Source organism: Pteropus medius, unplaced genomic scaffold (assembly GCF_902729225.1).
Source record: "Pteropus medius unplaced genomic scaffold, Ma_sr-lr_union100, whole genome shotgun sequence".
In the NCBI taxonomy this organism is placed as follows: Eukaryota; Metazoa; Chordata; class Mammalia; order Chiroptera; family Pteropodidae; genus Pteropus; species Pteropus medius.
The window spans coordinates 5779166-5790474 of NW_024348242.1; the positions used below are offsets into that span (position 1 = coordinate 5779166).

Here is an 11309-nt window from a genome sequence, read left to right on the forward strand (position 1 = left end):
AATGCCTATTTTTAAAATCAGGGAAGTCCTTAAATAAGTGTAACAGTTTTTCCTTCTCTAGGGTGAGGAGGAAGTTTGAGGTTCACAAAACCAGCCACCGTGGTGATAGCTGACTAGCTTGGGGTATGGGGGCTGCTTATGGGCTGAGGGGCCCAACTGGCGGCCCAGGTACCCCCCAGAGCCAAGCACTCCAGCGTCTCCTTTATCTGCAGGGTCAGAATCCCTCCTGTCTTGATAAGAGTCTGCCAACCCAAAATGACCATGAGGCTGGGTGCAGATGATGTGGGAAGTGGTATCTATAGTAGTGCAAACTGTAGTGATTGTAAGTAGAGCACCTGCCACTTCTGAGCTCTGTGCAAGGCCCCCTTTATAACATACTGCAGAAACTCCATGAAGTAGGGGCCTGAATCTCCATTTACAGGTGAGGAAACCGGGAACAGAGAGGCCAAGCAACATGCCCCAGGTCACACAGCCAGAGCTCAAAATCCTACCCAGGCTGCCTGGCCCAGAGCCCCCTCCTTTTGTTTACAAAAGCATCGAAAGAAAACGAAAGCACAGAAAAAAACGCAGTTATCCAGCTAGAAATTAAAACCTGTCCCCAGTGTGAATGAGTCATCAAGACACCCCTTGTCCCCCAATGTCTTAGTGATGCTTCAGCAGTGGAAAGGCTAGAATAAACAGAGTTCAGGGCACCCCTCTTTCTTGTATAGTGGCTGTCACCCTGGCTGCACACAGAAACCACCTAGAAACTCTAAAGAACCCCGATGCCTGGGTCCTAGGCCCTGAGTTTGATTCAGTTGGTCTGGGGGTGGCCTGGGGTGTCAGGATCTCCCATGAGCGGCCCAGGTCGAGAACCAGCACCACAAATAAACCCGGGGCCTCCAGAGGCCTCGTGTGAAATGAGCCAAAGGGCTATGAGGCTTTCTAAGCACTCCTGGCTCCTAGGTTCCCCAGATGCGGCTGGTGACACAAAATCATCTGAGATGGGGACCAGGTCAGCTGATGGGCTGCAAAGCCAGCTTATCCTCATGATTGCGCCCACAGCCCTGTGCTGAAGGGTTGGCTGCAGTCGAGCCTCCAGCCAAGTGCTTTCCGAGCTCATTTTGTTTCATCCTCACGACTCTATCAGAGGCTATTGCTCTCGTTTTGCAGAAGAGGAAAGCTGAGGCTCCGAGGGTAGGAAGGCGCAGGGGCAGAGGGGCGCTCTGAGGAGGGCAGGTGTCCCCAGCCCGCTCAGCCCCTCTCAGCAGAGCTGGTTACAGCAAATCAGGTCTGAACCACGGCTAAAACCCCCACCGGTTTCTCCTGTGACACAGCTGTTTTTCTCTCAAACAGCTGGGGAGCTGAACAATCACAAAGCTCCTAAAAGCAATTCTACTAAAACAGTGTTTTAAAAACACAATTTACTCCCTAAGGGTAAATTTCTAAAAGGAACTCGGTCTTTGAATCAGTAACAGACTTATTTGCTATAAGTGGTCCTGGCCCAGTCTTCCCCAGGTCCCCCGCAATGCCGCTGGACCAGCCCCTCAAGATGGGCCTCTCTGTGATGACATAGGCTCCCTGCACCAGGAAGTCCCCAGGCAGATCCTCGGCTCTGCATTCCAACCCTCTGCTTCCTCTGCTGGGTCTGTGCCCTCCACACTCCCCCTCACACTCACCTGGACCTCCTCTCCAGCTTTACCTGCTGTCATTTATTGCAATGAGCAGAACTTCACCCTACGCAAAATTCTTTCAGGATTGATATTGCAAAAACATGTACAAAAGGAAATAAATTCATAATAACCCCAACACACCAAACTTATCATCATCCGCCTACCTCTCTGCCTAATCCATGTCTTTTACAGTTATAATCAGAGTGCAGACAATTATGGATCCTATTTTTCCCACTAAGTTATACGCATCAGACTTAGACCGTTTGGCCAAGAAACTTACCAAAGAGTCAATACTCTCACAATTGCATTTTCCGATTGTTCCTCATTTTTAGCACTTTTATTAATTTTAAGATCACATTTTATCATTTTAACATTTCCGAAATCTGCATGTGTTTTACATTTGACTAGTTTCAGCGCTGTGTCACATTTTATCTCGGTAAATGGCGGCACTGTTTTTTCTTCTTCATAGTACATAAAGTAACAGTGTGTCTACACTCAATGGTGTCTTATGCACTAAAAAATATGGTGCTGTCAATTATGCTTTTTCCTTTTTACTGGTTATTTCCTTTCCTGTAAGTGAGATGAACAAGTTTGATCATAAACATTTTCATGATTCCTGATAACAGTGTCAAAATTCTTTTCCTGAATGGCTGTGTAGGCTGACCTAGTCCCTCTCTAGGTGTAGGAATTAGCCAGAGGTGTAGGAATTCACCACAGTACAACTAGCACCAAGCATTTCCGCTTGCTTTTTTGGTTCGCCTGATTTAATAGTGAACTATATAAATGAAGGAAAGTGTGAGCTGTTTCCATTTGCCTCTCTCTGGTTAAAAACCATTGGAACTCATAGGTGTTTCCCCTCTATCCTGTTAGAAACGCCAAACAGAATTATCTTCTCAAGGCTGGGAGGTCCCAGAGTCCACTTACCTTTTCATTCCAGGTGGCCATTTTCCTGTTGACTCCAGATCTGGAAAATGAGAAAACATTTGTCCAGATCTATCATACTGCTATTGTTTGCCTTAGTATGTGTTTTGCAACACTTTCTTACAATTTTTTTTAAAAACTTACATGTCTGAAAATAGTAAACAATAAAGCTCAAAGTGTATGTAGAAGGATGTACATCTTGGGGATTCCCAAAAGAATTAGAAACAGGCAGTCAATCAAATACATGTACCCAGAATTCAAATGGTTGGAACAACCCAAGTGTCCACTACCATATAGATGGATAAAATAAGATGTCATAGTCACACAGGGAATGTTATCCAGCCATAAAAATAAATGAAATACTTTTGTAATATATACAAATGTCATTGTTATACACCTTAAACTAATATAATCTTATATGTCAATTAGTGAGACCTCAATAAAATTTTAATTAATAAGAAGAAATGAAGTACTGACATGTGCTATATCAATGAAACCTCTAAAATATTATGCTAAGTGAAAGAAGCCAAAAACAAAATATCACATATGACACAATTCTCTTGATATGTATTATCCGAAATATGCAAATCTGTAGACAGAAAGCAGATTGGTGGTTGCCAAGGGCGGGGTGTTGGTGTGGGGGAGAGGCAATGGGGAGTCACTGCTTAATGGGTATGGGGGTTTCTTTTTGGGGTGATGAACATGCTCTGGAACTAGACAGAGGTGGTGGCTGCATAACACTGTCGATGCATTAAACACCACTGAATTGTTTACTTTACCAAAGTTAGTCTTAAGTTACATAAATTTCACTCTAGTTAAAAAAATCCATAGATTACAGCGCTGAGATTGCTCTGGAAAGCAGTGAAGAATCTAAACATCCACCAACAGGGGTCTTGTTAAGTCAGTGAAGGTCTATCTGAGCAGTGAGAGAGCAGTGCCATTAAAGCTTCATATGTGGATGAGGAAGGAAGTGAATACAGCAAGGCCCCCCACCTCATTAAATCACAACGTGTAGAGCATGATCCCATCTATGTGAAAAGGTTACAAATGCATTTTTTAAAAGTCTGCAAGGATATAGCCAGACTCTTCACAGTGGTTTCTGCTGGAGGAAAAGGGAGTGATTTTGGGAGTAGGGTGGTTATTTCTCCTCTCTTAGCTTTTAGGTCTGAACTTTTACAATGACTATGTGTTACTTTTTCAAAATTATTTTTAATGTAGGTGACATATACATGTAGTAAAAATTTAAATAATACAAAAAGATATACTGTGACAAGTAAGCTTCCTTTCTACCCATTCTTCCCAGAAGTGGTTACCCTTACCAGTTTCCTACTTAGCCTTCCGGAGCATTCTGTGCCTTTGTAAGCACGTACATATTTATTATTCTCTTTCTTTTTTTTTTTTCCTTAAACAAACAGGAGCCCACGCTACTCTGAACCTTGCTTATTTCCCTTTAGGGTGTGGTAGGCTGAATAATGGTCCCCTGGGGATGCACACATCCTAATCCTAATCCCTAGGGATTTTGCAGATGTGATTAAAGGATCCGGAGATGGATTATCTAGGTGGGCCCAATGAATCAGAAGGGTCTTTACAAACAGAGCAGGAGAATCAGATGTAGAGGGAGATGCGACTATGAAAGCAGAGACTGGAGTCAGAGAGAGATGTGAAGATTTTATGCTCCTGGCTTTGAAGATGGAGAGAAGGGGTCATGAGCCAAAGAATGTTGGTGGCCTCTAGAAGCTGGAAAAGGCAAAGAGACAGATTATCCCCTAGAGCTTCAGAAGCAATGCAGCCCTGCTGACACCTTGATCTGGGCTCCCTAAGGCTGATTTTGCACATCTGATCCTCAGAACTGTAAGATAATGTGTTGTCTTAAGCTATCAGATTTATGGTCATTTGTTACAGCAGCCACAGGAGGTTAACACAGTATCTCAGAGGTCGTCCCATGTCAGTCTGTCTAGATCAAGTGCACTGTTAGGAGTGACTGACAGCACAGGATTCCGCCCCCCACCGGAGGCGTGTGCCTAGTCCCACCAGTGACCAACTCACAGGTTGTTTCCCAATCTTTGCTGCCCCAATGTTCCAATAAAGAACCTGGCACGCTGGGTGTCACTTCTATGATTTTTTAAAAAAATTACCATTTAAAAAAAAAATTCACCACCACACTTCAAAAAAAAAAAAAAAAAAAGCAGTTCTTTCTCTCCCCACAGCACCATGCCAAGGGACTTTCAAAGAGTTTCTTGCTGGTTGACTGGCAGAGCAGTTTCTGCAACCAGCGGAGGTTGGTTCCGCGTGTTCCTGTTCCAGCCCCTGGGGCATGTCACCCTGATCTCACGAGGGGGGCTCAAGTGGAACCATCGCCACACGTGAAGGTGAAGGGGAGAATTAAGGTGCCGTGGACATTTCCTTCTTTCATAAGACAGGAAACAGAACTAGTACCTACCTAGAAAAATACCCAGCTTCAGTAATTCAAGCAACAGAAAATTTAAACCTAACATGACTTCTCCATTAAAAGAGACAAAACAAATAAAAATGAGAACACCCAATGCTTGTGGGGCTGTAGAAAGACTTGCACACATTGCCAGGGATAAGTTTTCTAAACAGCCACCTGGTAGTAAGTGGCATGTGCCTTCAGAATGATCACACCCTTGACTTCAACAGTTTGGGAACTATATATGTCAAAAGAGATCACTCGGTAGCAGAAACAAACAAACAAACAAACATGTGCAATTTGCACAAAAAAATGTTTAAAGCTAAGCTGGTATTACGGCTAGAAGCTGGAAACAGCATCCAAGCCCTGATTTAAAGAAAAGCTGAGGAAGGCAGTGGGTGGTTAGGAGGAATGGCAACTCGGAGGTCTATGCAGAAAGAATGCCGTGAGGCAATGAGGAGAACTCTGAGGGTTGTACACTCTGCTTGCAACTGTACAAAATTATCAGACCTTTTACCGTGTGCCAGGCAGAGTCCTGGGTTCTAGGGAATCTGAAGGGAAGAGGCAAGAAAAAGATCAGGGCCCTGGTAGGCTGACATTTTAGCCGGTGAGACCAACGAGGAACCAAGGGAAAAACATGAGCAAGGAATCATCATCCAGGTCTAAGCAAGGGAAGATGGAGAAACGGTAATGCAACGGGGTGCAAGCGCGTGTGGCTCTGGCAGTGGGGTGGTCAGGGCAGACTTCTGAGCCTTATAGGGTGGTCCCTGAATTGCAAGGATGTTAAGTTACACGAAGATGGCAGGGAAGGACATTCCCAAGAGGAAGAGCACGTGCAGAGGCCCTGAGAGCAGAGAACTCGGGCATGGCCAAGGAGAGAGCTGTGGCTACACTGGGTAGCAGGGTAAGAGGATGGTGGTGGGAGAGGACAGTCGGGAATTAAGTAGGCCCCGTCAATGCTGAGGGTCTGGGGGTCGAGGTGGGAGCGCAGAGGAGCAGCCAGATACAGAATATGCTGAGGGTAGAACGTGCAGTGGGGCTTTGATGTGGGGGTGGGCCTTGATGTGGGATGAGGAGAAGAGCAGCCTGGGGGGCTTATGGAGAAGAGCAGGCTGGGGGCAAGGATACCTGGGCTTCCTCCTTCTTGCTAAAGCAGTGGCGGGGGAGGGCTTGGGGGATGCAGAGAGGTTCTGGAATTGTGCAAGCTGCAGCTCGAAGATTTTCAAAACCCTGCTCTTACCAGCCTTTCCTCGAGGGGGTCAGAGAGGGAAGAAGTTGCCACCCCCAGCCTTGGTCTTACTCAAGAAGCTCCAGCTGCTTGGCGGGGCTGCCCGGAAACACTGCAGATATCAGACAGCTCTGACTGACTCGAGGTTAAAGGTGTCCAGGACAGAGAAGTGCTTCAGAGGGGCGGGGATGGAGCTGGGCACAGATGGGGCCCGGCACTAGGCTAGGCCTTCACACCAGTCATCTCATTTAATCTCAGCAATCCCATAAGGTGGGTGCCACGCTTAATGCCATGGGACAGATAAGAGGTACAGAGAGGTAAAGTCTCATGGCTAAGCCCAGAAGCGCCCCCGGGACCCAGCGGAGGTGCTGAGATAAGGCCTGGGAGTTCCCGGAGGGGGCTGCACTGCTCCCCCCACTCCTGGAGTTTAACCTGACTGCAACCCACCATTCAGATTCCTCCCACCTGTTACCCAGGAGAAGGATTTGCTGCCCTGGGTGTCCTTCCTTCAGGGTGGCTGGCTCATTTCAGCCTCCTCCTAGGATACCTGGCATTGGCTTTATCCCTCCCACCCCCCAACCCCCACTTCTCTCCCTAGAGTCTGGGGGCGGGGCAGGGATGGGGAATAAAGGAACTCAGGGCTTCGCACCCACCTGGGTGTGTAAGTTCTGGCTCTCAGTCCTTTGGCTGCGTGACCCAAGGCAAGCAAATGGCGTGGCCTCTCTGAGTCTTGGTCTCTTCACCTGTAAGAGGAAGACAAGGATGGTTGGTACCTACCTCACCCTCACGTGCTGCTGCTGCTGCTGCCTGGCGTGAGCTTAAGTCAAGGCACCTGGCCCAGACTCCGGACGAAAAGGTAGTTCTTAGCAATACCCCCATTTCCAATGGGAGATGACTGAGGCCGAGAGGGGCTTCGCTCCCGGGTCCCGTGCATGTCGTTTCCCGTTCTGCCCCTCTGATGGACTCCAGCACCCCCTGGGCAAGGCAGGGGTCCCCGGGGGAATCTGCCCGCCCGCGTGGGCCCGCGCTGGGAAACGCTGGAACCGAGGGCAGCTGGGGCGGGCTGGGATCCCGCGGGGTCCCAGCAGGATGGCGGGAGGCCTGCTCCCCTCGGAGGACGCGGGCCGAGGGGCCGCACGCCGAGAGGGGGCACGCCCCCGCCCGGGAGCACTCACCCCGCGCCCCGCCAGCCCGCGGCCGCCGCTGCAACTGCGAGCGCGGCTGGGGCCGGGGCCACCCGGGCCGCCCCTCTGGCCCCTCCGCCCTGTCCCCGCCCCCGTCCCCGCCCCGTCCCCTCCTCCCCGTCCCCGCCCCCGGCCGCCCACTCACTCCGTCCCGCCGTGGCCTCTGGCTCCAGCCTGTGTCTCGGTCCCAGGGTCCTCGTTCTTGCCTGTCTATCGACCCACCCTCTTGATCTCCAGCTTCCCCCACCCAGCCCCCCTCTGGCTCCGCAGACTCGAGCCTGGCCGGGGCCTCCCGCTGTCCCGCAGATGGACAAAGGCCAGCAGGACGGAGGCGGGGGGGGGGGGGGATAGGTCCATCCCCTTCTCCACCACACACACACTTGGGAAGCAGGACCTGGCTTCTGGCGCCCCCCCCCCCCAACTCTTGGCTTGCTTTAGGGGGGGCCTTGCTTGCTCCCTGCACAGTATCTGGCATGCGGGTGTGGCGGGGCAGAATGTTCTAAGGGGGAGCGACCAACCTCGAAGCTGTCAGGATGTCCCTGGATGGGGGCTGAGGCTAGAAGTGAAAAGGGGGTGCCCTGCTCCAGGGCCGGTATTGACAGGCGCGCGGAGCCTTCCTGCCCGCAGCCCTTGCTCAGGCCAACGACTCCTCACCTGCCGGGCCCAGCTGTGAAGTCCCTCCCTTGTGCGCCTTCTTTGCCCAGGCTTCGCCAGCACTTTATTCATGCCTTATTTCTGCCGCTTTGCTGCTCACACTGGAATCAGTGGTTCCATTAGTCTCGGTCTTCCCCCAAAGGCCATTTGTCCCAAACTTCCTAGGCCAGAAGCCGTCTATCTTCTGCACACCTCCCTGCTTCTGGTTTAGCTGGGATTGGGAGGAGCCTCAATTCCCTGGAGTTGAATTCGTTTATGGCAGCTGTAACAAAGTCACCACAAACCTAGTGACTTAAAACAACCTTTGAAACAACACATCTCTGGAGGTCAGAAGTCCGGATGGGTCTTGCAAGGCAAAAATCAAGGTGCTGGCAGGGCTCTGTTCCTTCTGCAGGCTCTGGGGTGGGGATGGGGAGCTGTGGGGGGGATGGATCCATTCCTTGCCTTTCCAGCTTCCAAAGGTTGCCTGCCTTCCTCGGCTCCTGGCTGCATCACTCTGACCTCTGGATCATCATCACATCTTCTCTAGTTCTGACTCTTCTCTTTTCCTCTTAAAAGGACCCCTGTGATTTCATGGGGCCCACCTGGTCATTCAGGATAACCTCCCCATCTCCAGATCCTTGATTTCATCACATCTCAAGTCCCTTTTGCCAGGTAAGGTATCATATTTACAAGTTTTGGGGGTTAGGATGTGGGTATCTTTGGGAAGCCAGTAGTTGGCACACCACAGGGCTATTGTTTCCATTAGCTTCTACTGAGTCCCTCTTCTCCATCCTGCCTTCCACCTCCTGCTGGGCAGCAGGCTTTCTTAAAACATCTTGGTTTGATCTGACTTCTCAGCCACATTTTATGATTACAATAGTCCCATTCCAGTCCTGAAGGCATGGTCTGGTCCATTTTAAACTTCAACCTTGTGTTTAACTAAAAACTCCCCTCCCCCTCTAGGTCCAGCTGGACAAGTGGAGAGGTCGGGTGGACTGGTCCTTCCAGTCTTCCTCTGCGTTCGCTCCCTCACGGATGAGGAGAGAAAAGGGGGCGGGAACAGGTATCAGACATCCCCTCACCTATCTGCCCACCTGGAAGCTGCAGGCCTCTTTCTGTTGGTTTGAACAACTGTCTCGCCTGCAGTTATAAGCTTCGTACAGACAGGTGCTGGCCTCGACAGGTCCTTCTAAGGCAAGGTTCAAACCCTGCCGCTGGCTTGAGCCTCTGGCTGAAGCCTGCTAGAGGCACCATTCCTTTCTCCTCCCGTGTGCTGCCTCTTTGCCCCACATGGCAGTGGGCCTGGGAAAGCCTGCAGCTTCCAACCTTGCCTGTGGCCTGAAGACTGGAGCCACCAGCAGGAACCTATTTCCATACCTTTTAAGGATCAGGATCCTGAGGGAGCAGGTCAGCAAGTCTAGAGATTTAGTAAAGTTCTCAATATCACTGTCTTTACTGAAATCCTTCTATTACTCAGTCTTCTCAGTGGACAAGAAAAGATACATCTTTATCCCCAGCATAGAGTTGGGCACATAGTAGGTGGTTTATATTCCATGATATAATTATGCAATAGCGTAGATTAATAAATGAATATTCAGCATAATAGATAAGGGTGCCCCCCCCCCTTGGGGCTTCTCTTCAACACTGAACTGAAGATCCCAGCCAATGCAATAAGGCAAGAAAGGATGGGTACAAAGATTGAAAAGAGAAAAACTGTCATTTGCAAATAATGTAATTGTCTACCTAGAAAATCCAAGAGACTCAACAGTGTAGTATTGGATACCTACTGTGTGGTAGGCCCTTTCTGGTAACTAAATATGAGATGGAGGAGCAGCCCTTGTTCTCAGTGAGCTCCCAGGGAGGTTGGGGAGCTGAGGCCAGCAATCCTCAGGGCAGGGTCCCCTGCAAAAGAAAGAATCCAAGAGGTCCATAAACTTGGATGGGAAAACAATTACCTCTTTATCTCCATTAACCATTAACTGAAATTTAGCATTTTTTTTTTTTCAGTTATGAATGTAGGCAACAAACCACAGCTGTATTAGCAGTACCCATGACTTCGTCATCAGTCAAAGTCATAAGTGTTTTCAGGTCACAATATGGTATTTGTAAATATCTCAAAATATAACTTATACTCACCACTACTTCAATGTGACGTAGTTACTGAACCAGCTCTTAGTTCTTAGTTTTATATGCTCGCAAAGAATTTCACCTATTACTTCACTACGATTTAAAAAATAATAGCTGCATTTCAAGATAGCTGGTGTCCTTTGTAATATGATGCATTCTAGTTCAAGCATTTGAAACATTCTGATAAGAGGACCCATGTTACAAGACGGATTAGGAACTCCTGCTGTAGAGGAAGGACTTGCTCTCTGGTTTGGGCAATACTCGCATGGTTCTCTTGCACAAGGGACCCTCCCCCTAACCCCCACCCACATTGGTCACATTTCTTATCAAGGAGCAAGCCCAGCTTGTTTCAGTATGTGTCAGTCCTTGTTCTAGGAGCTTTCTGGATGTCCCGCCTTTGAATGTCATGGAGCATTCCGGGGAAGCTCTAAGTGTGGCCCTTGGGTCTGGGCCTACTTGTGCCTAGAACAGCTGGCACCAGGCTAGGGCAGTGGCTAATTCCGGCTTTGCCCAGTGGGAAGAGATAGGGCTGCCTCTGCTGATTTTGCTTCCTCCAGGGCAGTGTTTTCAGCTGTTGCAGTTGACCACTTCCCTTCCTAGGGGGAAAGCCAGGTCTGGCTCTAGGAGAACGTGCAAAGATGGAAAGGAGAAGAGAGAAGTAGATCTCAGCCAGGGCTGTTTGAATTTCCCAGAGTTGCGTCTGCCGTCTGAGTCCAGAGGCTCCTTTCCCAGCATGTAAGAGTCATCTACGGAAGTGACAGCCACACAAGGTCATCTGCACAAGGCTGTCGTGTACCTCTGTATGATAATGTAGCTCATTCAAAGGTCACAGCTAACTCTGACCCCTCCCCCTTCTCTGATACTCAGCTCAAACTTCTGCTCCGTGGTTCAGAATCACGCGGAAGAGTAGAAAACACATAGGAGGTGGCATCAGCGACACTTGCTTTTAGATCCTGCCTCCATCTCTTCCCTTGCTAGCTGGCTGATCTTTCATTGACTTAGCAAATAATTTCTGAGTGCCAGCTATGAGTTGGCACTGAGGACACAGAGATGAATGGGACAGACAGGTCTCACCGCCTCTCATCGAACTTCCTCTCTACAAAAAGACCCAATGATGGTATTATGAAAGAAAT

At 49.2% G+C, this 11309-nt stretch overlaps 1 protein-coding gene across 3 annotated transcripts in view; it reads right to left on the minus strand.

Moving 5' to 3' along the window:
• HVCN1 (hydrogen voltage gated channel 1) overlaps window positions 1-7483 on the minus strand; it is a 32256-nt gene extending 24773 nt beyond the window's left edge. Inside the window, exons 1-3 of one of the 3 annotated variants that reach the window (XM_039879438.1) lie at window positions 7405-7483; window positions 6883-6972; window positions 2577-2616 (exon numbers count right to left, since the gene is read on the minus strand). In XM_039879438.1, the coding sequence (XP_039735372.1) occupies window positions 2577-2597 (21 nt within the window). In that variant the 5' untranslated portion in view covers window positions 2598-2616; window positions 6883-6972; window positions 7405-7483. Of the gene's footprint in view, window positions 1-2576; window positions 2617-6241; window positions 6296-6882; window positions 6973-7061; window positions 7081-7404 lie in introns of those variants that run through there. The other 2 variants (XM_039879439.1, XM_039879440.1) reach the window with 2 other exon arrangements.
• Window positions 7484-11309: the final 3826 nt, after the last annotated feature.